Source organism: Pleurodeles waltl, chromosome 12 (assembly GCF_031143425.1).
Source record: "Pleurodeles waltl isolate 20211129_DDA chromosome 12, aPleWal1.hap1.20221129, whole genome shotgun sequence".
Lineage (NCBI taxonomy): Eukaryota > Metazoa > Chordata > Amphibia > Caudata > Salamandridae > Pleurodeles > Pleurodeles waltl.
In genome coordinates, this window is record NC_090451.1 from 32,289,377 (window position 1) to 32,312,267 (window position 22,891).

Consider the following 22,891-nt stretch of genomic DNA (forward strand, 5'->3'; position numbering starts at 1 on the left):
ATAGAGGTAAACTGATGGACCCTACACACCATTCCGGAATCGAACTGGAAATGAGGCAGGACAGAGTAGGGCCCTAAGAACAGCACAGAGTCCATACATGAGAAGCAGCATAGGCTGAAGGGCAGGATTAAGAGATGCACGAACTGCAACACGTAAAGTCCCAGTGCTCGGATGGGGCTCGGGTGCGGTAGCACCCAAGGAGACGGTGGTAATGATCCTTTGTAGAACTCCACAAGGAAGTCAGATATGTCCCTCGCTCCAATGGTACTCATCACCACACAGGCGCTCACCATTCAATAACTCCACTCAACGAAATAAAAACCACAAAGCCCACTTTTAGGAAACAAAAATGCGTTTTTTAATTGCAAGTCTTAGCTGATCTAACAACGCATTAACATATTTCAAGAGAACTTTAACTGCGATGCAATACTTGCACCAACCACATGGGAAAACAACTGCGCTTGTGCGTAAAAAGCCATGTAAATTGCCAGGTCAGAGCGAACAGAGCTCGAGCTTCTCTCCATTCAGCACCGCTGCAGAGATGGCAGCACCCCAGAAACAAGACGCAGGCGGATACTTCCAATGCTGTACCTTCTTCCCCACACTCGCATCTCTAAGGTTTTGTTTGCAAAGCTTCTATCCACAGCAGTGACTGAGAGGACCAGCCAGCCACTCTCTGGCAGTGAGTATAGTTAGGACAAGATAGCCAGAATGAAGACCTAGTACCGTCCTGAGCATCCTCAGGGGAAAAAAAGCATATTGTGCACTTGGACCGAGGCGAGGAAGAGCTTCAGGTCGCCTGACAGTGACGTCATTCACAGGCTTCATAACCAGTGGCTCCATTGACTGGTAAAAGCGCATACCCATGCATCTCTCGAATGATGCACCGAAGCTGGAGTAGGACTAGTTGTACAATGCAAGCTATTCACAAGGCACCATTAACTAACTCTCTAGAATCCAAACTGGAGCTGTGCTTGGTATGATTACAGCAAGCATCTCTACGCTCAGACAAATCTGAGGCAAAAGGCAGGCAAACCGGGTGCTTCTCTGGTTTGTGAGGCAAGGATTAGAAGAAGAAAAACTGCATAGTGTGGTCACAAAAAAAGGGGACTCCAGACGTATGCAGGGAATAGGAAATGCACAAACTCGGGAAAGAGGGCACGGGTCTTAATCAAATCATGTGCTTCTCCAGACTTGGAAGCAAAGATTACAAACGCACACTTCAGAACAAACCAAACTTTGTGGTGAAGCTGACCAAAGTGCTGCCAAGGGCTACCTCAGAACTCGTGCCAACTAATCCCCAAAACACACTGTGGACACAAATCTGATTTGACCCACCCTTTTAGAGAAGCCTTGGGAGGGAGTTCATGTGTTTGGGGCTAAGAAATTAATCTGCAATTTCCCCAGTCATTGTCTTCAAGAAGGCTGAGGTGCAGCAGCAAAGAGGGAAACAATTCGGTAAAAAAATATGACACCAGTTTGACCCTTGCAGAATCAGAGTCCAGTTTCAGTTTAAAGTGCATTCTACAATATTTTAAAGTTCACCTCTCTTTGGGCTCCATCACAAGGAGCCTTGAAATGTCTTCTATAAGAAAACACCAGTGCATGAGCCTGGAACCTCAAGTCTCCTTGCAAAAATAACACTATTTTCATCAGTAATTTGACCATGGGCAAGTCACGGAATGTTGAGAGTACACAGGAAAGAATGCTAATTTGCCTTTTCAATGCTGGGATGTGCTTTGCTATGAAGCGTGAATTCACTCAAGTTACTGACAACTCTGCACAAATAAAAACACCTTTCCACACACTGAGCCCTCAACAGATTTTAATACCTACTATTGAGCCATTAATATAACCAAGGATAGCTTCGCAGCTAGCAGGTTCCACACTTTCCTATTCACTCAAAGCAGAGAACAGCCTGGTTAGAAGGGCCACATACTAGTCTCCGAGAAATATGTCCAACTTTCATTGGCTATTTTAAGAAATAAAGCCTTGGAGCACAGTATTTTCATAGACCTTCAGAAACGGGGGTGGGTACATTCACAAACTGGCAGTTGGAAGTTCGACCGTAGACTGTAAGCGAAGTTCAAGTAACTGCAGGCACCAGAACTGTCTGCTCAGAAATGCGCTCAGGTTATTAACCAGTGACAACTCCTAGCAGGGGTGCGAAATCTCTCTGTGCAGCTCCAAGTCTAGAAACTCAAACACAGGTGGAGTGACAAGTAACAGCACACAAAAAGCCCTTTTGTGTATCCAACTCAAGTGAAAGTTAAAAGGTGATCAGTTAAGAGTTAACTTTGTAACAAATCTAGGAGAGGACGCAGCAGAAACAACAATTCTGAGGCCGTCCAGACACAAGATGATCATTGCTATGGGAATGAACTCGTGCCTTTCCCAGACAAAACTGGTTCATTACTACTGGGGTGAACTTAAACAAGTGCTTTTCCAAAAAGAAACAGGATTTTCTAGCCTAATTTCCTAGAGCACCTGTTAATGGTGGTTTTGGCTAGGAACAAATGCATCAGATTTGTATAGCGAGATCTTCCGACACCGCTTGCGCAGTCAACCGTGTATCGAAGGTGAGAGGAAGAGATGAAATCTAATGCTTTGTGGCATAGCCGTGCATTTGTGAACTGATTATGGGCATGTAGAAAACTACAGTACTACTAATTGCTGGATAACACTATGAAATTAAACCCATTCTACATCCTGTGCCTACCCCCGTGTCATCAGTGAGACCGCCCTCCCCGTACAAGCCAGCCCGTTCCTTGTGTTACAAGCAGGTGAAGGTGGTTGCAAACCTCAAGTGTCTGTCTCCAATGGACTACCCAGCTGAAAAAGACAGACTTTCACTCACCCACACAAAGAAACTGTGCTCGAAAGTACTTCCCATTTCTTGCGATATTAGTTTACATGCACAGGGCTGAGAGTCACAACGCCGCGATCTGGGAGAGGGCAGTTTAATGTTCCTGCTGCATTTTCTGTATCTTTACTTTGGTTGTGATCTGCGTGGAGGGTGAAGTAACAAATCTTTTCTATGGTTTTTTCCTATTGAAATTGTGTAAAACAAGCATGGCCTCGGCTCAATAAAGTTTACCTTCAACAGAGTTGCTATTTTGCTTTAAATGCTAAATCACAATCGTTTTGAATAAAACAATGTAACCTAAGGAACAAGGTTTTAACACTGGCTGCTGTGGAGACCACCAGTGGTTCTCATATCTTTCTGGAACACTGGCAGGCGGTAAGCATTTTTACAGAACGGTCTGGCACGCCAACAACAGCCGATTCACAGTGATAACAGGTAGGGTTTTGTGTGTGTTAGGTTAGCTTTAAATGTTTGCTGAAGAAGAATCAATGGAATGATGCTACTACATCCCCCAAAACTAAGCGGCTGCATCACTTACCTGCATGAAGACTAATACAAACAAACATGTGAACATCCACATAGTAGCTCTACTGCAGCATTAGAGCTGTGCAGTACAGAATAAGGGAGACGGAAGGTCCAAAGCTGGCCAAGTGACCTGGCGGCCAGCCCTGCTAAGACATAATCTTGTGTGGATCCTGTAAGCAGCACTAACAAATGGTCAGTGTCGCTGACACTGACCCATCTGCTTGAGTAACGCATGCACGCGTGCACGCGCGCACACACCTCGTTGTTTGACAGGGACTCAAGTAGTCATTGAAAGAATATGCTTTTTTTCTCCCATTTACCAGGCGCCCCATTTCCTGAAGCCTTGATTCACAGTTTAAGGCCTCTGCAGACTATTGACTGTGGAGGAACACATACACCAAAGCTGTTTCTGTTTGCGATTGTGGCAGGAACCCGATTTAAGTTTGTTAAAGTCAGTGTCCTGTTGAGGGTGGATGGAAGTGACCAGAACCACCTGCCATCCCAACCACCAACACTGTTTATTCCTGTTGCGACATGCAAAACAGAGACATCTCAAACAAGATCTCAGAATAAACTGGAAGTTACTCTCAAAGCAGTTCTGCAAGCTTTTTTTCATGTATGGGGATAAGGATCACAGGCTTCAGCCATCGAAGACTTGTTTCAGCTTCTGCATATTGACTGTTTTTAGAGCAAACACATCCGAGTCAGTGTGAATAGCGCAAGCAGCCACGGAATCTACCCCCAAAACTCCAGAGCACAAGCATCCAAAACGTTTACCTGCAGTTTAACCAAATGTTACTGTCTCTTCGGGACAGGAGGACTAAAAAGCAGACTTATGTCCCAAAACAAATTTAAAACAAGGAGCTCAAATGGGACTTAAATACAGATGTATGGTTCAACAGAAATTGGAAAACCCCCCAGCTCAAATGGGTTATTGAACGGAGACTTTTGCCTCAAAAGAAATTTGAAAAAAGGAGCTCAAATGGTAAACAATAATCTACTATCCCCCAACTGCGGAGAAGCCCCTCATTGGACTGGGGTGAGGTCTGTCTTTTCTTAGCCCAGCTCTATGAATTTCAAGCTACCAGCCTTTACACATTGTGCCCTCTCAGTCCTCCTCTTTTCAGTAAGTTTTCACCAGGTCATAGACATAGATGTGAAAGTCATCATTGAATTTGATGAAGTACACGGTGGGCTTGGCTGGGACCTGATAGATAAACATTCCAGTCTTTTTCACTCCTTTCTCATTGACGTACTCCACTGGCTTGCCAGCCAGACTCTCCTCTTCCTCCTCCACATCAGAAGACCCCCGGTCTGGGGGCAGCAGAAACTTGTTCTCTGAAAAAGAAAAAAAACTAAGATAAATAACAGAAAGCCCCCATAAGGACAACGATGCTTTTATTTTAACGGGGTTTAGAACACCACTGATTATTTGCACACTCCATGTTTTTTTTATTCTTGGAAGGAGTTTCTGGAAAGCAGCAACACATACGTTTAAAAAAAAAAAAACAATGCTAATCTTCACAATACCACGAACACACACCACCGAATAAGGCATAGATAGCTGTAGACATTCCGGCTTAAATATGCTTCGAAAGAACCATATGAGTAGTAATTATTGATATATTTTGGTTATTATATAACCAGTTTTATTGGATACAGATACAATAATGAGATTTGTAATTATGGCAGAGGCAATATTCAAGAAATTTATTTTTGGGACATGTGTCATATGGTAAAAAGAAAATCTATGCTGAAGATCCACATGAGAAGTGTCTATACTGCCTACGTCCTGATCATAAGACAGATGACTGTGAACTATGCCAAACTTTCACAGTAAAAACTTTAAACGGGAGGTATCTGGCTGCTACACTCTTGGATAGACCGATAAGTACACAGAAGGCACATGACAAACGACCCCCTGAGTACCCGACTAAGATTCAGATGGTAGGCCATACATCATGATGTTACTGTCTGAAAATGTTGCAGAAATGCAAAAAAAGAAGTTTAACAAGCATTTACAATGCAATAGGTCTCACATTTGCTCGAATTACAGCTATTGGCGTTGTAAATTCATAACTGGACTTTTTTGCCACATAAACTGGTCAACTCTTCCTCATAATTAGGTCTTTTCCTGCCACATAATTCCAGTGGCCCTGCATATAACTAAAGCACTTCCATTTACCAGCTTCCTCTAACTGCTGCCAAAACTGAAAACGTTGCCATTTAGCATCCTAATTTTAAATCTGCCATGCTGATTCCAATAGAATACCACTTTCACCACCCCACTGCCAGAGTTGCTGGGTGGCTAACAGAATTCCCAAAACAAGACAGCCACAGAGGAGTAACAAGAGAAATAAACGAGGAGGGTCACCCAAACATATCAAGTGTTCAACCAATCAGTGTAATAAGGATGTTACGATGGCCTGAATGATGGTCATATCATAGAACCCTTTATCAGAAATAAACGTTTGGCATTAGACTGTATTGCTCAGAGCAGTCCATAGAGGACACCACAATGAAAATAGCATTTGTAAGAAACATGGTCATGTTACCATATAGCTAGCTCCTAAAGGACATAACAAAATAAAAAGAAAACAACTAAGTATTGCAGTGTAACCATATATTTAGCCCTTGGAGGGGGTAGTGCATTATACATTTTCAGTGGTAGCAGGCCTACTGCAATGATACTAAAAACAAGACCCTTAAAATACAAACTACTCTCAGCTGTAAAACTAACGTTCCAGCCCTGAGAGAGATTAAAAAAAGACACCACATGGAGGGAGGGTTATTTTTCTGGGGTTCACACTAACCTAGCGTGAGGACCCAGAGATGATCTAGACAGAAAGAGCAGGTCACGGTGAACGTTTTAATGGTGGTCCCATTGTCCTAGGGCCATCGCAGGCTGAGTTATGAGCAAAAATGTTTTGTAAAAGAATGCCTTGCAAAGCATATGGGACAAGCGAGTGCAGCAAATATTGTACTATGTGGACTATAATGATCAGAACAGGCCCCTAGAGGACACCACAATAGAAATATATGAGTAAGAAACATGGTCATGTAATCATATAATTAGCCCCTAGAGAGCATAACAACATATAAATAGAATAGCACAAAGAAATGTAGTGCAACCATATATTTAGGGGGTCCCAGTCTGACAACGGCGCATGCCTGTTGGTTTACTATGGTATGGTATAGGTTAAGCATGTACTGCTGTTGAAAAAAACAGGGGGTCCCAGTCTTACAACGGGGAATTATTCCAGCATGTGAATCTATGAAAGATCCAATGCTGGAGAAATGCTTGTTAGGGGGAAATAATTCCGGTCCGACTGACTAACCAGTTTTGCTCTGCTGTGATTAGTGGGGTCCTACTGCTTTCCATCACTCAGAGATGTTTACAGGGATCAGCGTTACAAGAAATTGTATAACACGATATAATTTGAGTCAGTAATAACAATTAGATTTATAGCTCCAGTGTTGTTAAGCTGGCAAAGTACTTGTGCACAAAGCAACAAATCTCAGAACTGTTAAAGTGCAACTAAATACAACAGTGGCACCAGTAGATAATGTTTATTACCAGCAAACGGAAAACAGCAGCAGGGGTTTCATTTCCTGGAAAGCTATAAAATAAGCAACAATTTCTCAAACCTATACAAAGTTCTCAATTCTGTCAGAAATGTTAAAAGCGAAGCGTTTTTGAGAAGTAACCACTTGTCCTCGCTACTTACGAAGAGCAGGAAGGACGTACAGGAGGACGTGGAGGTCACTTACGAATCCAATGAAGATGCATGTGCTACAGCAGTTGTTCCCAACCTTTTGACTTCTGTGGACCCCCATTTATCAGTACTGGAGCCCGGGGACCCCCACTGAAACATTATTGGAATCTGGGGACCCCCACTGAGTCATTACTGATAGTTGGAACCTAATATTATAACATTTTCTAAGCAGTCGCGGACCCCCTGAGAAGGCTTCGCGGACCCCCAAGGGTCCCCGGCCCACAGGTTGGGAACCACTGTGCTACAGAATCCAGAAAAACACCAACGTGCAGACTTTAGGCCCTGGATCACAGCACCAGAGACCACAAATATGTCTTGATGCTTGAACTATACAGTCCTGCCTAATGGTGTTGGAGCATATTTAATACCAACGTTAAGCCAGAAGTATCTAGGGCAGAATGAAGCAGTAAATATAAGAAGAACTTGGGCACACAAAAAATCTTCAGGCAAGTCAAGTTACACCTTTTCCATGTAAAAGGTTAATACTTAACTTTACAAAAGAGTTCTGTGGGCTGCTGCCAGGAACCCTTCACTCTGACTCGTTTGTATCTTCATTTAACTCACTGCAGTCACTTGGCTGTGTGGTGTGCGCTTCTTTCCTTCCCGGCATACACAAAGGCCTTCTTCTGGTTTTTGCTTTGGTATGCCTCATGATGACAGGATGGGTTGAGGATGAGGGACGCAGATTACTTACCAGTAAGCCCCATTACTCTCTGTCCTATGCGTCCTCGACCCGGTCTTGTTTTCGTCCCACTCTCCCGGGGCAGGCTTTTGTGGGCTTGGGATTTAAGGAAGTCCTACTATTAGTTGCTGTACCACATGACGTCAGTACTGGGTCAACGACTAGTAGGACTAAGCGTAATGGTGATTACCTGTACGTAATCAGGGCAATACTAGCATCCCTAGATGCTCAGGTTTTAACCTGAGGTACAGCAAGTGGTACTAAACATGCCCTTTGATAAGGAGCATCTTTTCGGCCCTCAAGCGGACTCCACCCTTGAGAAGCTGAAAAAAGACACAGAATCCACAAAGGCCATGGGTGTTTTACAGTCCCCCACCCAAATAAGTACTTTTCCTCTCCCCACATTCAGAGGTAGTTACAAACCAACAACTCCAGAGGCCTCCCATCTCCGGTCAGACAGCCTTCCAGGTTCCTTCTCACAAGGCACCTATAGAGGTAACAACACAAGCGGTAGAGGTGAGAGCGCCACCACCCACACCTCAACATCGAAACAGTGACTACCTACGGCACACCTGTGGGGGACGCCTTCAAAATTTCCGCACACAGTGGGTCGACATTACTTCAGACCAGTGGGTCCTCTCCATTATCCAACATGATTAGTGTCTGGAGCTCATTGCCACTCCTCCAAACATTCCCCCTTGCTCTCACAGGCTCCTTCAAGAACACCTTCTCAAACAAGAGGTACAATCCCATCTTCTCAAATGAGCCATCAGGACAGTTCCGCTGCAATACCAAGGAACAGGAGTATACTCTCTATACTTCCTCATTCCAAAAAAAGACACCTCTTTCAGGCCCATTCTGGACATAATTGCAAAAAAGACAAGTGATGGACAGAATGCTGAACAATGTCAAACATTCACCCCCAGTACAGAGATCTGGGCCTAAATCATTGTTTTTTTTTGCTACCCATGCCATTCCAGTGTAGACCCAGCCATATGGGAACAGTCCAGCCCAAACTGCTAGGCCAGATCTTCCCTGGACTGGAAACAAGCATCCGGTTTCGGGGTATCACACCTCCTCGGCCAGGCTAGTTTGACTTCATTCTGGACATAAGGACCTTAAACCACTACATTCTTTCAGAACACTTTCACATGGTCACTCTTCAAGATGTTATCCCGCTCCTTAAAACAGGGCGACTTTATGACCGCCCTAGATCTCAGGGATGCCTACCTTCCATATACCCATCCACCCTGTATAACACAAATATCTCGGATTTGTGTCTGTGGGAGAACACTAGCAATTCAATGTTCTTCCTTTAAGTGTCACCACAGTTACCAGGGTATTCACAAAGTGCTTAGCAGTAGTAGCAGCACATCTCATGAGATACAACATGCACATTCCCTTACCTAGACTGGCTCATCAAAACCAGCACGTTGTCACAATGCCATACTCAGATGACAGTGGAACTTCTGCACAACTCAGGTTTCACACTCAACTTTCTCAAATCCCACCTTCAATCTCTCCGGATACAGCCCTAACTAGGAGCTCTACTGAATGCACAATTAGGGATTGCACACCCCAATCCAGCTCGTGTTCACAACTTTCAGTCTCTCCTCCCTTGAGTTTTGAGAGAACTCATCATACATAGTCAGGATTGTGATGCGCCTGTTAGGGATGATGGCCTGCAGCACTGCCATCGTTCCCCATGCCAGATTCCACGTGTTTCCCCTACAGCAGTGGTTCCCAACCTTTTGACTTCTGTGGACCCCCATTTTATCAATACTGGAGCCCGGGGACCCCCACTGAATCATTATTGGAACACGGGGACCCCCAAGGAGTCATTACTGATAGCTGGGACCTAATATTATTACATTTTTTAAGCAGCCGCGGACCCCCTGAGGAGGCTTCGCGGACCCCCAGGGGTCCCCGGCCCACAGGTTGGGAACCACTGCCCTACAGCAGTGTCTGTCTCGTCAGTGGGCTCAATCACAGTGTCACTGTGAAGATCTAGTGTTGTTAGACCAGCATACTCACCACTCTCTACAATGGTGGAACACCACCAACATATTGAAAGGGCAGCCTTTTCTAGACCCTGTGCCTCAGATCATTCTGACAACAGACTACTCACGCCACAGGCTGGGTTGCTCACCTTCGAGACTTCCTAGAGCTTCAGGCAGTTTTTCTAGCCCTAAAAGCATTTCTTCATCGCCTCTCTCACAAAAATGTCCTAGTCCGCACAGACAATAGGATAGCAATGTACTACCTTCAGAAACAAGAGGGGACACAGTCACTTCAACGGTCACAACTCTCTCAGACAGTATGGAAATGGGCTCTCCAACATCACGTTCACCTAGTGGCAGAGTGTTAGAAATGGGTCTTTGGTTGACAGTCAGGTTACCCCCTGTTCAAGCAAGGACCCTCACTCTAGTCAGGGTAAAAGAGAATCACCCCCAGCTAACCCCTGCTTACCACCTTGGTAGCTTGGCAGAGAAGTAGGCTTAACTTCAGAGTGCTATGTGTAAAGTATTTGTACCAACACACACAGTAACTTAATGAAAACACTACAAAATGACAACACCAGTTTAGAAAAATAGGAAATATTTATCTAAACAAAACAAGACCAAAACGACAAAAAATCCACAATACACAAGTCAAGTTATCAATAAAAATGCAAAAAAAAGAGTCTAAGTAGTTTTAAACACACACTAACACTGTTAGCGTGAAAAAGTAGCTTAGGTGCGTCAAAAATAACCCCGCACGGGCGAGTGTGCATCAAAAAGGGCTTGCGATGTGTCAATTTCACTCACAAGCGAAACCTTGCGCTGTTTCTCCTTTTGTTGGGTCGGGCGCGTCGTTTCTTCTCTCTGCAGGACAGCGACGCGTCGATCTGGTCAGCACTCTCAGGCCCGGGCAGATCTTGCGTTCCTTTTACACACCCAGCGGTACTAGAGTCAGAAATCCAGCCGCATGAGGATCCGAAAACCACGCAGCACGGGTTGCGATCTCCCAGCCTCCGTCAGCGTTGCTGCGTGTCGTTTCTCCTTCTCCGTGCATTGATTCTTCGGCCGCGTTTCCGGTGAGCGTAGATTTTCTGCTGCGGTGCCGGCGGCGCGTCGTTTCTTCAGCCGCAGATCGGAGTCGCGCTGATCTTTTCCCCTCACGGCGCTCTGTGCATGGATTTCCTTTTCTTTAGGCTGCCAGCTTCTCCTTTCAGGGTCCCAGGAACTGGATGGGCACTACAGGGCAGAGTAGGAGTCTCTCCAGAGACTCCAGGTGCTGGCAGAGAGAAGTCTTTGCTGCCCCTGAGACGTCAAACAACAGGGGGAAAGCTCTAAATAAAGCCCATTGGAGATTTCTTCTCAGGATGGAAGGCACACAAAGTCCAGTCTTTGCCCTCTTACTCTGGCAGAAGCAGCAACTGCACGATAGCTCCACAAAGCACAGTCACAGGCAGGCAGCTCTCCTCCAGGCAGAGGTTCCTCTTGTTTCCAGATGTGTTTCTAAAGATACCCAATTTCTCCTTTGAAGTAGGCCTACTTCAAAGTAAAGTCTCTTTTGAATGTGAAATCCTGCCTTGCCCAGGCCAGGCCAGGCCCGGCCCCAGACACTCACCAGGGGGTTGGAGACTGCATTGTGTGAGGGCAGGCACAGCCCTTTCAGGTGTGAGTGACCACTCCTCCCCTCCCTCCTAGCACAGATGGCTCATCAGGATATGCAGGCTACACCCCAGCCCCCTTTGTGTCACTGTCTAGAGGAGAGGTGTGAACAGCCCAACTGTCAAACTGACCCAGGCAGGGAAACCACAAACAGGCAGAGTCACAGAAATGGTATAAGCAAGAAAATGCTCACTTTCTAAAAGTGGCATTTTCAAACAGACAATCTTAAAATCAACTTCACTAACATATGTATTTTTTTAATTGTGAGCTCAGAGACCCCAAACTCCACATGTCCATCCGCTCCCAAAGGGAATCTACACTTTAATCAGATTTAAAGGTAGCCCCCATGTTAACCTACGAGAGGGACAAGCCTTGCAACAGTGAAAAACGAATTTAGCAATATTTCACTGTCAGGACATAGAAAACACATTAGTATATGTCCTACCTTAACCATACACTGCACCCTGCCCTTGGGGCTACCTAGGGCCTACCTTAGGGGAGTCTTACATGTAGGAAAAGGGAAGGTTTAAGCCTGGCAAGTGGGTACCCTTGCCAAGTCAAGTTTACAGTTAAAACTGCACACACAGACACTGCAGTGGCACGTCTCAGACATGATTTCAGAGCTATTTATGTGGGTGGCACAGCCAGTGCTGCAGGCCCACTAGTAGCATTTGATTTATAGGCCCTGGGCACCTCTAGTGCACTTTACTATCATGGACAAGCCAATTACATACACATTTTGAACAGGAGCACTTTCACTTTAGCACTGGTTAGCAGTGGTAAAGTGCCCAGAGTAACAAAAAACAGCAAAATCAGAGTCCAGCACAGATCAACAACCTGGGGAACAGATGCAAAAAATTAAGGGAGACCATGCCAAGGATGAAAAGTCTAACACAGAGTATGTCCCATGAATGGACAACAACTTTGCAGACCTTCTCAGCAGGACACAGCAACAGGTCCACAAATGAGAATTCCATCCAGAAGTCCTTCAAAAATGCTTCCAGAAATGGTGCACACCTCAAATAGATCTTTTCGCCACAGCAGAAAACATAAAATGCCAAAACTTCACCTCCAGGTACCCACATCTTCTATCCAAGGGCAACGCTCGATAGATGAACTGGTCAGGGATATTTGTCTACGCTTTTCCACCTCTCCCTCTCATTCCATTTCTAGTTTGATGGATCAGACAAACCTCTCTCAGCATGATCCTTGTAGCTCCCACGTGGACACGCCAGCCCTGGTTCACCACACTACTGGACCTCTCAGTAGTCCCCCACGAGAAGCTTCCCAACAGGCCGGACCTTCTCACTCAAAACAAAGGTCAGGCACAGAGACCCCAAATCTCTCAACCTTGCATTTGGCTCCTGATGTCATAGAGTTTGGTAACTTAGATTTGCCTGGAGAATGCATGGAGATACTAAAAGAAGCATGTAAACCCACTACAAGATCATGTTATGCTGCAAAGTGGAAATGCTTTGTTTGCTACTGTCAACCCAACCACATTAATCCTATTAAAGCTACTATTCAAATCATTTTCTGCAACTTACTTCATCTACAAAAAGCTAATTTAGCTTATACCTCCATTCGCTTACATCTCGCAGCCACAGCTGCATACTTACAAAACAGACAACATTCATCTCTCTTTAGGATTCCAGAAATTGAAGCATTCATGGAAGTCCTTAAAAGGGTCATTCCACTAAGAGTGCCCCCTGCACCATCGTGGAATCTCAATATTGTCCTTACCAGGCTCCTGGGTCCTCCTTCTTTTGAGCCACTCTACTCATGTATCTCTTGTGGAAGGGGGCTTTTTTTTTTTTGCTATCACATCTCTCAGCTGTGTTAGTGAGCTAGAGGCATTAAAACTGGAAGAACCATTCTTCCATATTCATAGGGACCAGGTGGTTCTTCGCACTAATCCGAAATTCCTCCCTAAGGTGGTCTCTTAATTTCATATTAATCAATTCATTAAGTTACCTGTCTTTTTTTCCGCAACCAGACTCAGTTGCCGAAAAGAGCCTTTCACACTTTAGACGTTAAACGTGTATTAATGTTCTACAATGACAGAACTAAAGACTTTATGAAGACTAAACAGCTCTTAGTAGCCGTCTCATTACTTCCTAAAGACAATCAAATATCCAAGAACAGCACAGCTAGGTGGATAGTAAAATGTATTCATACTTATTATACTAAAGCAAAAAGACAATTTCTGGTTACTCCTAGAGCACATTCTACCAGAAAGAAGGGATTCACTATGGCTTTCCTTGGAAATGTACCCATAGCTGACATTTGTAAGGCAGCTACATGGTCTACACCACATACATTTATAAAACACTTATGTAGGTGTATTTGCACGCCTGCAAGCTAATAATGTAGGCCAAGCAGTACTAAGAACACTTTTCAGGTCAACTGCAACTCCCAAAGGCTAGCCAAGGCTTTCATGGCGGGACTTGCTTTATATTCTATGCAGAGCATGTGTATCTATAGCCACAAATGCTATTGAATGGAAAATGTTAATTACCCATGGTTTGTGGCATGTAGTGCTGTAGATTCACATGCACCCTGCCTCCTCCCCGGATGCCTGTGGCCATTACAGTTACCTTATACTTGTATATAGTGTACATATATAGTTGCATTTGCATGGACAGCTCTCTCTCTATATACTTCCTCTGCACTCCTTTTCTCACTCACCTGCAGTAAAACAATCTAACAAAGTAGTCGATACCCATGCGCAGTATCACTGAGAAGGAGGAGTAACTCAATACTGTGACTCGAAAATGCTTCTTCAAAGAAAAACAACTTGCAACACTCCAAACCCAACACTAGATGGCAGGAGCATGCAGAGTATGTGAATCAACAGCACTATATGCCACTGGGTAAGTAACATTTTCTTTCCCACCACATTTTTTAAGGCCACAGGTTTGCAGACAGACTTTTTATGAATTCAAGGAAAGTAGCCATGAAGGAGTACCAAGATTGCACTTAAATAGTCCTTCCTGAGCAATCAAGAGATTCTGAAATTAGTCAAATGTAGGCTAAAAGAGCAAACCGAAAGAACACTACTTCAGAAGTGGGACTTGGAGAACTAGTGAGGAAAATGGAACAAATGTAAGAAAAAAAAATAACTAGTGAATCTGAAGTTCCTCCTCTACCCACAAAAGTGGACAGATGAGGATTTCAGATTCATTATGGCTCGGCCTCTGGCTAATAAATGGGCACTCATGCAGCGCACACCCACTGCCTTCCAAAAGAGAAAGAAAAAATGAGAAGATGGATGCACAATAGCTCTAAGACCAAACGGAAAAAAGAACTATGAACCACATCCGGTTTTACCTAGTTTACAGATTCTTCGATCAACTGATTCGAGAAGGGCATGAATTAAGTTTACACATTAATATTTTGTTAGCTTTCTGTCTATCTGGCTGACGAGATTAGCAGATGTACAAAGAAACACCATCAAAAAGCCAGACCATAATAATGTGGTGTTGCTGGCATATACATTACACACGCACATCTGCAATCCCTCTCTGGAAGAACTGAGAGCAGACACCCCACAACACGTGGAATTTGCCAAGAACGGTGTCTTGGTTGCAGATTGTTTTAAAAAACTATATATGGTACAGATTTAATGGAGGTTAAGACAGACAAAGAAGGCTTCAGTACAGGTCCTCTCACCCCGGGCCTGCTAATGGAAAATTGGTTTCTAACACAATCAAAGCCCAGTCACCATGATAATAAGTTACCATATTCCATATGGGTTCCAATACCCATGTGATTCCATATGCTAATCGGGTTCTAAGACCCATACCTGCAAGACAGTTGGTCATCGATTTTGCTTTTGGGAAAGCACCTACTTGACTTTTTGTTGTGGCTTCAATCATCAGTTAAGTATCTTAAAGTTTCTCCTCAATAGACGAGATGGAGATCTCATCAAGAACTCAACACAGCAGTGTTTGTGAGACCCAAGGGCTTGAATGGGCCCAAAGGGGCATCAAAGCCAGGAATTGAGGACAACCATGGAGAAAAGTAGAAGCTACAATCTGTATTTTGGGTTGCAGTTCAAAGACTCTAACATGAGTGTTCTACTTCCACCTGATAATCACTCACAGACAAAGGACCCACAATAGATTATCTGTTTGGGGGAGGGTAGAGCATGGGGAGGGAAAGAGGTTTTGACATCTAAACCTTTAGCTACTGACTTCTGATCCCATGCGGCCTTTTTACCTAGCTAAAATACTCCCCGGGGATACAGTACACTACAGGAAAATTACGGAATTTATGCAATCAAGCCTTTTAGGTCAGTGGTTTAGCGTGGGTTGTCAGCACCCGGGGCAAGGCAAGTAATTTGCGCCCCCTAACCCGTGGATTTTAGCACTCGCGAGTGCGCCCCCCCCCCCCCCAGATGTTGCGCCCGGCCCCCCCTGCACCCCCCACGCTACGCCACTGTTTTAGGTGCACCAGCTGTTTGAAAAAATGTATGTATTAATGTTCGATTTAACATAGAAGCTATTGAAAGTCAGTAATTCGGTCAGTTCCTCCTCAAACACCTGAATCAAGATAACATCTAAAAGGGAGATTTAACGTTTCAGGGGAAAGGGGGGGCCACCAATACGATATGCAAATTTTGGCCTGTACTTATTATACCAAAGAACATTTTGATGCCAGGACTACAGGGCTTAAATAAATAGCACTGCAGTTGATGGCAACAAAATGTCTGTGGGCACAGTGGGGAGGGGCAGCAGGGGTCACGGGGGAGCAGCTCCCCAGCCCAAAATGAAAACAAGCATTTGAAATGCAATGAGTCTTGTATTTGCTCGAGTTAGAGCTATCAGCGTTGTAAACTTCTAACCCGACTTTTATTGCCACATAAATTGAAAATGAAAAGTAATACAGTTTCACATAAGTGAGCTGATTCAAAGCAACACGGCATGAGCGTAAAGGAGACACACAAAAGGAAAAAGAAGTTCGCTTGCAGTCAAACCTATCAGCAAAAGTGCAATTAGCCATGTAATAGGGTCAATGTCCAAGGCATAACCAAACTGCCTCAAGCAGTGACAAACGTAAAGCACTTATCAATGATAAAGGATTTTTGAAGGGCAAGCCCATGAACGAGCAATAGTGATGGGTGTAAGGTGGGCGTAGTTAAAGGCCCAAATAGATAACACCACATCAGTAAAGCAGTGCTTGCGCGCTGCTATGCTCCAGCTAAAAACAACTCGCATCCATGCCCTCAGTGTGCCGGTGTTTGTCCAACGCTGAAATGTCTACAAATCCACCAGGACAAATTGCGTAATTTAAAAACATAGACAGAGGGGAAGAAAGTAAAAATGCCGGAAGAATTACAGGGAGAATACACAAGATAGAAAACAAAATCTGAAAACAGGAAAAGAGAGAAAGGAAACACGATTAATTCCTTCAGAAAAAATGGCTGACAAGCAGCAACAGAACGTTGGTTGGAGGCCCAGCCCTGAAATGATCAAATCTATATCAACACAATTACTTAAAACAAGCTCAGACACTAACTAAAACACTACAAACACACTGAAACCTGAGCAGTGTTAGCATCAGGTAGTTGCTAGATTGCAAAGCAATCCTGAACAGAGAGCAGCGCATGGTGGTCAGGATTTGCTGATAACTCAGCAATAAACTGTGTCATCGGCATCAATAGTACCATTTAGTGCTCAAAAAGATCAAATAATGTATGGTTAGGACACACCCTCAGCTCACCCTCTCTGCAGCAAAGCATCCGCAAGAGGTGGCACTGAGGATGCAAAGTCTCACTCAAACACCACCTTCGTGAGGACATCAGAGGCTGGAATAAGAAAAAGAACTAGACACCTCCTTTGTGCTGCTCCCATTACCTTGGTCAGACAGGATTCGCAGGTCACCTTCCGCGTAGTCGTCAAGGAGGTGGTACATGTATAGGATGGGATCCTTCTCATAGGTGATGTAGTGCCAGGTGCTCATGATTGGGGCACGAGACAGCACCATCCCGCGCCACTGCACGTTATTGCCATCATCCTTCTCGAAGACGTGCTCCACTGCCTTCCCAACCAGCTCTTCTGCTTTGCTGTTCTCCTCTGGGGTGGAGTGAACTAGATTAAAGGTGATAAGGAAGGATTTAGGTTACTACATTTTGAATACATATTCGATGGTTTGCGACTATGGAGTATGTGCGCAAGAGCTTCACAGACATGTCCCACATGCTGCGGGGGAATGTGCAGGTTATGCTCTGGTAAAGATGGCGATGAAGAAAAATTAAACTTTTCAGTACTAGCAAGGAAAAGACACATTGGTAGTGTCTTGGTACTGGTCCAAGGATTTATACATTCAATCACATATAGGTATCTCTCTTTCTACTCAGGTATACATATATGTACACCGTTCAGAGCTAGTCCATCAGGACGATTTTTACAGGGGTATTTTAGGCAGAAAGAGTCACGTTTGTCATGTTAAAATATATTGGAACTATATAAACGGACATTTATGCGGGTGAGAAGTTTGTAAACCATTGGATAGCAATAAAAAAATATCAGAAACCAGTACAAAACAAGCAATGGCAATGCCAGAAGGTCACGCTTATAAATGCACTGTCAAACCAAAACTAAAAACCCATGTACATTAATGACTGCCTTCTTCTATCAATGCTATTGCCAGAGAAAGACACCATAAATTATTTACCTAAGGCTCTTTAATGCGTTAAAATGACCCCCGAGTGCCCCTTAAAGTTCCTGCTCAGGAAGCTGGATAAATAAACAAAACGATCACAGTTGCGTGGAGGGTAGTGCTTAATTTGAGCCAGTGGTTGCGGGTGAGGCCCACCAAAACGTATTTTTGGGACCAGCAATTATTCTTCCTTGGGCATTTCCCCGAGAACAAGAGAGGGAACACACACACACAGGAGAAAGAGGGAAAAAATTCACAAGAATCAAAATCAGGATTCTGCTAGAGTGAGATAAAGGGGCAGGGTATGGCTAGTAGTTGATTAAAGAAGCATGAGTTGGATTTCAGACTGCACAGTCTTGGTATCTGAAACTCCAATGCTGGCCATGGGGTTCTCAGCAGCACTTTGGGTATCAGACGTAATCTTCTACAAATGTAGCACTGGTGAAAGGAAAGCACTTTTTCATGGATGCACACTTCTGCCCAATTAAAACGTACTCTTGGCTCCTAACATATGGGCGGACAAGTCCTTGTCCGATTGTTCTCACATAATTGTCTGCCGTCAGCTGTGCTGTCAAGTCAGACCATAACAAGTGAAGTAAGCATAAACTGCAGGGCTGCTGCGTGACCATGAAACAACAGATGCAACACAGTCGTGATTAAATGGTTAGTTTCCTCATATTTTTATCTTACACAGTAGCTTGCTTTATCAGTGACTTCCTGTCACCAGCTTCCTATATGCTTTATTCCATCCTCAACATTTCATGGGTGACAGTATTTACGTGTTAATCTCAAATTTTGAACATCCCATGGCAGGAATGCAATGTGTTTTTATATTGTGCAGCTGTGTGCTAGACCCTGTGTGTCGACGGTTTGTACTCACATGGTCTTCTGGGCATGATCTGCAGTTTCTTCACCCGCTTGTCCTTAAAGAGTTCGATGCCATAAACACAGTCGAAGCCATCGTAGATCACCAAGTACAGGCCGGGGTTCACTTCCATCTGATCCAGCACCAAGCCTTTCCATTGGCTGATGGTGCCATTGTTTTCCTGCCAGCCATGTTGTACCCTCTCCCCAATGAGGCCGGACAACTGCAGGCCCCCCACGACATCTTCAGAATCCTCAGCGCTGCGATTCCTATAAGGGATGAGAAAGGATGGTCACCTAATCTGTCAAAAGTGAGAACTGTGCAACATGCTGCTTTAAAGGACTTAAAAGGACAGTAACAAGACCCAGAAAGCCATTTGTAGACTATTTTTATCAGTAAGGCATAAATAAAATGTATTGCGCTCAGTAACTTTTGCTCCAAGGCTGAAGGAAAACTTTTTAACAATATAATTACAGGATTATGAATAATGTATGCAGATCCCATTGTAAGGGTCAAAAACATATGGTATAGATAAATCTGTATCTATACATATAAACATATATATATATATATATATATATATATATACACACATACACACACACACACACTAAGCTTTGTGTGAATTTGTACAGAGGGAGGGGTTCTTTGGCGTCTTTAGTGTCGTAGTTTGGACTCTTGCTCTGGGCAAGACTGCTGGTTTAAGGATGACAGTACTTATGTTTGTAGGTGACTATGCCTATCCTACAACAAGTTGCAACTGTAGTCCCCACCCTTTCGGCTCACTAGCAGTACCTCACCAACAACCCAAACAGTTAAAGGTGATTTGTGGCAGCCTTTACGCATGGACTCAAAAGTAGGACATCTCAGGGAGTGTCGTGGTTAACCGGAGATTACCCCTTTCTCACAGATATATTATGTCTCAACCAAACACAGGCAATAACGAAGATGCAGTAATGTTTCAATAGTTTTAATTTAATACAATGCGGTAAATTGTATTGGCTGCAATGATTAAGATAATGAACAGTACAAGAGATAGAATTGTAAAGACGAGGGTCATGATTATGAAGACCCCACCATCTTGTATTAGCATAGAAAGACAAAGTGCATCATATATCCGTGTACCCTATCATAATAGGCCAAACCTTCTACCTAGAGGAGAGCTGGGTATGTTAAACCTAATCTGCCAATGCCATGTCCCTGGAAGGAGCCCCCAGCCCTGGTTACCTTGAATGAGGTCTCAAGCTCAAGCTTCGGAAGAACACGAAGTCCGGGTCAGCGTCAAGGCAACATACAGCATCAATAGCAGCGATGGTATCTGGTCGGAATCCCTCTGATTATCTGTCTAAAGTGTGATGTATTTATACAGATCTACTTGGACCCCTGACTTAGGTTGTTCCAAAACAATAGATAAAGCTGCATGCTTGGGACAGTCATTTCTAATGTGGTCACTTAGTTTGTTTGTCTTTGTTGTATGAGTTGATGCCTTAGCGCGGTGACACTGATAACATAACTCTAAACAAAAGGGCCTAACTATAAACAAGGCAGCCATCTTAGTAGAATTAATTCAATAAATGGTCTAAGACAGAGCAAGCTAAGTAGGTTAAAAGTCACTAGGTGACAGCGGCAGGAGTCTGCAAGCCAAAGGCTAAGCTAACTCCCGTTATCCCATTAAAACAAACTAGGATTCACTACATTAGCTGGTTAGTGTATTTTTCGAAGAAGAAAAAAAAATTGTCTTGTGAGTGGGCAGGGGGTGGGGTGAAGTCACATGGGGGAGACTTGCCACCCATACAGCTTCTCTTGCACCAACACAGCAGAAATTATCCCAATCCTGCTGGTAAAAAGAGATACAAAGGCACTCAAATCTACCCAATATCCACGTTGAAAGCTGCAGTGAAACTGAAAACAGAATGGTTGAGCACAAAACACAAGGAGGGTTTGTTTTGTTGCCATTTCGTCCTATTTTGGAATAGAGTAGCAGAAAATACACGAGGTGGATAGGGTGAGGCAGAGGCTAAGACCGAGGGCTGCAACTCTAGTGGAAGAAATGAAAACACAACAGATCAGAGGGAGGAAATCAGTGTGTCCTACCCCTGTAACTAGGTCCTATGAAGGAGAGCTAAACAAGAAGTGATTTTCTACCATCATTCTTATATATGCACTGTCTCTTGGTTGCCAATTATGTGCGCAGAGATTCTGCAGATCTGGAGTGGTTGGGAGCCAGATGTCACTGACCCAAAACTGTTTTCAATGGAGAAGTAAGAAAACTAATCAGTTCACAGATGGAAGTACAGAAACACTAAACACTAGGGTCAAAACTGTTGATTTTGTAGAATTTTAACAATCTGCAATAATAAATAAACTTTTGTAAAGAGTGCCACGTCGTTTTGTCCTCCACTGCCACATATTTCCACCTGCCATTTTATTTCACTTTTTTTTTAAATTGAAAAATCAGTTCCAACGTAAGGGAACATCAGGCAAAAAATACAGATGACCCCTATTTGGTTTAGGGCTTACTTTAATAATCCCAAGTGCTCTAGTAGTAGTAGTGTGGTTGAGTACCTTCGGTGTATCAGAGGGGAGTGTTAAGCATTTGTTGCACATAGAGTCAATAAATGGAACACACTTAAAAAGAAATCCGAGGCCAATTTATAAAAATAACACAGGCTATTACATATTTTTAGACACCAGGATCTTTGATATCCGGTAAGTACTTTTTGAGTTGAGAATTTAGACGTAACGGTTTTGAGGCGGTAATCTCGAACGGGGTAATGTTATCCTATGGACGGTTGGGAGAGAAATATACTGCAAAAAAAGACACTTGAAGTCGAAGTTTGGGGGTGTCCTTAAGGTGCTAGGGGCCAAGGTCCAAATAACCACTAGCAGTTTCAGTTTACCTGTCCTGTAGTGTCTGAGTGTAGAAGTGCTGGTTGGGTTGATAGCCTAGAGTGCTACATCGGTGAAGGCAATGGGCACCTGCAAACAAAAGCTGCAAGGGGGGACTTGGGGACAAGTCTGGCAGAACCCCAAGAGGGACTCAGCTTGTGAGGGTCTCGAGAGCAAGGGGCACAGGCAGTAGTAGGGGACCTGGGCTGTGGGGCTCGGGTGCAGAGGTGTTTGGGTGGTTGGCCACTTGTGTTGGAGGCTCTCCCAATTCTTGGCCAGACCTGCTGAGGGGAAAACATAAAAACAGGGCCACTCTTGCCGAGTAGGTCGGTTTTGTAGACAGTGGTGTCTGGACTGGACCCAAAGAAGCCTTGGTTGCTGAAAGTGCTCCGGGATACTCAGGGTATTAATGCAGAGGGGCTCCTCTCAGAAGAGAGATGGGGCTGACCTCCTAGTGCCACAAAATCCTCCTCCTGCTATAATGCTTGCTTGGTGGGCCTGATGGCCAGCAAAACGTTGTACAGGACAGATACAGTTGATGCCTGCAGATGCATGGGGATGGCTCCTCCATCCCAAGGAAGATGCTAAATGACTGGTGAAGAGCTGGACAGTCCTCCAAGGGCTTGGGGAGATGCACAGCTTCTGGACGAGTCAGGTCAGTGCAACTGTCAAAAAACCAGCAGCAGGGCAGGGTTTGGCGCCAAGTCCGGTGCAGGTCCTCAGTTATTGTGGTGACTGTTTTTCTTGGTCCGTCTTCTGTTTTCCAGGTAGTCGAATCTGTCGATCTGGTGTTGAGGGGTTCCCTAAATACTCAATTTAGGGGCATTAAAAGGGAGTGTAGGGTAGTAGCCAATGGGCTACTTAACCCTGGGGTGACTACACCTCCTATATGGCTGCTTTCTGTAGGGAGTGGGCATAACCCTAACCCAGAGTTCTCCAGTTTCACCAAACACAAGATGGTGAAACCCG

At 44.3% G+C, this 22,891-nt stretch overlaps 1 protein-coding gene across 4 annotated transcripts in view; it reads right to left on the reverse strand.

Annotated features, from left to right (window-relative positions):
* Nucleotides 1–334: 334 nt before the first annotated feature.
* Nucleotides 335–22,891, reverse strand: part of LOC138268247 (spindlin-W-like) — a 29,381-nt gene continuing 6,824 nt past the window's right edge. For all 4 annotated transcript variants that reach the window (XM_069217727.1, XM_069217729.1, XM_069217730.1 and 1 more), the window contains exons 3-5: nt 19,049–19,302; nt 17,364–17,597; nt 335–4,729 (exon numbers count right to left, since the gene is read on the reverse strand). In XM_069217727.1, coding sequence (XP_069073828.1) covers nt 4,515–4,729; nt 17,364–17,597; nt 19,049–19,302 — 703 coding nt within the window. In that variant the 3' untranslated portion in view covers nt 335–4,514. The remainder of the gene's footprint in view (nt 4,730–17,363; nt 17,598–19,048; nt 19,303–22,891) is intronic.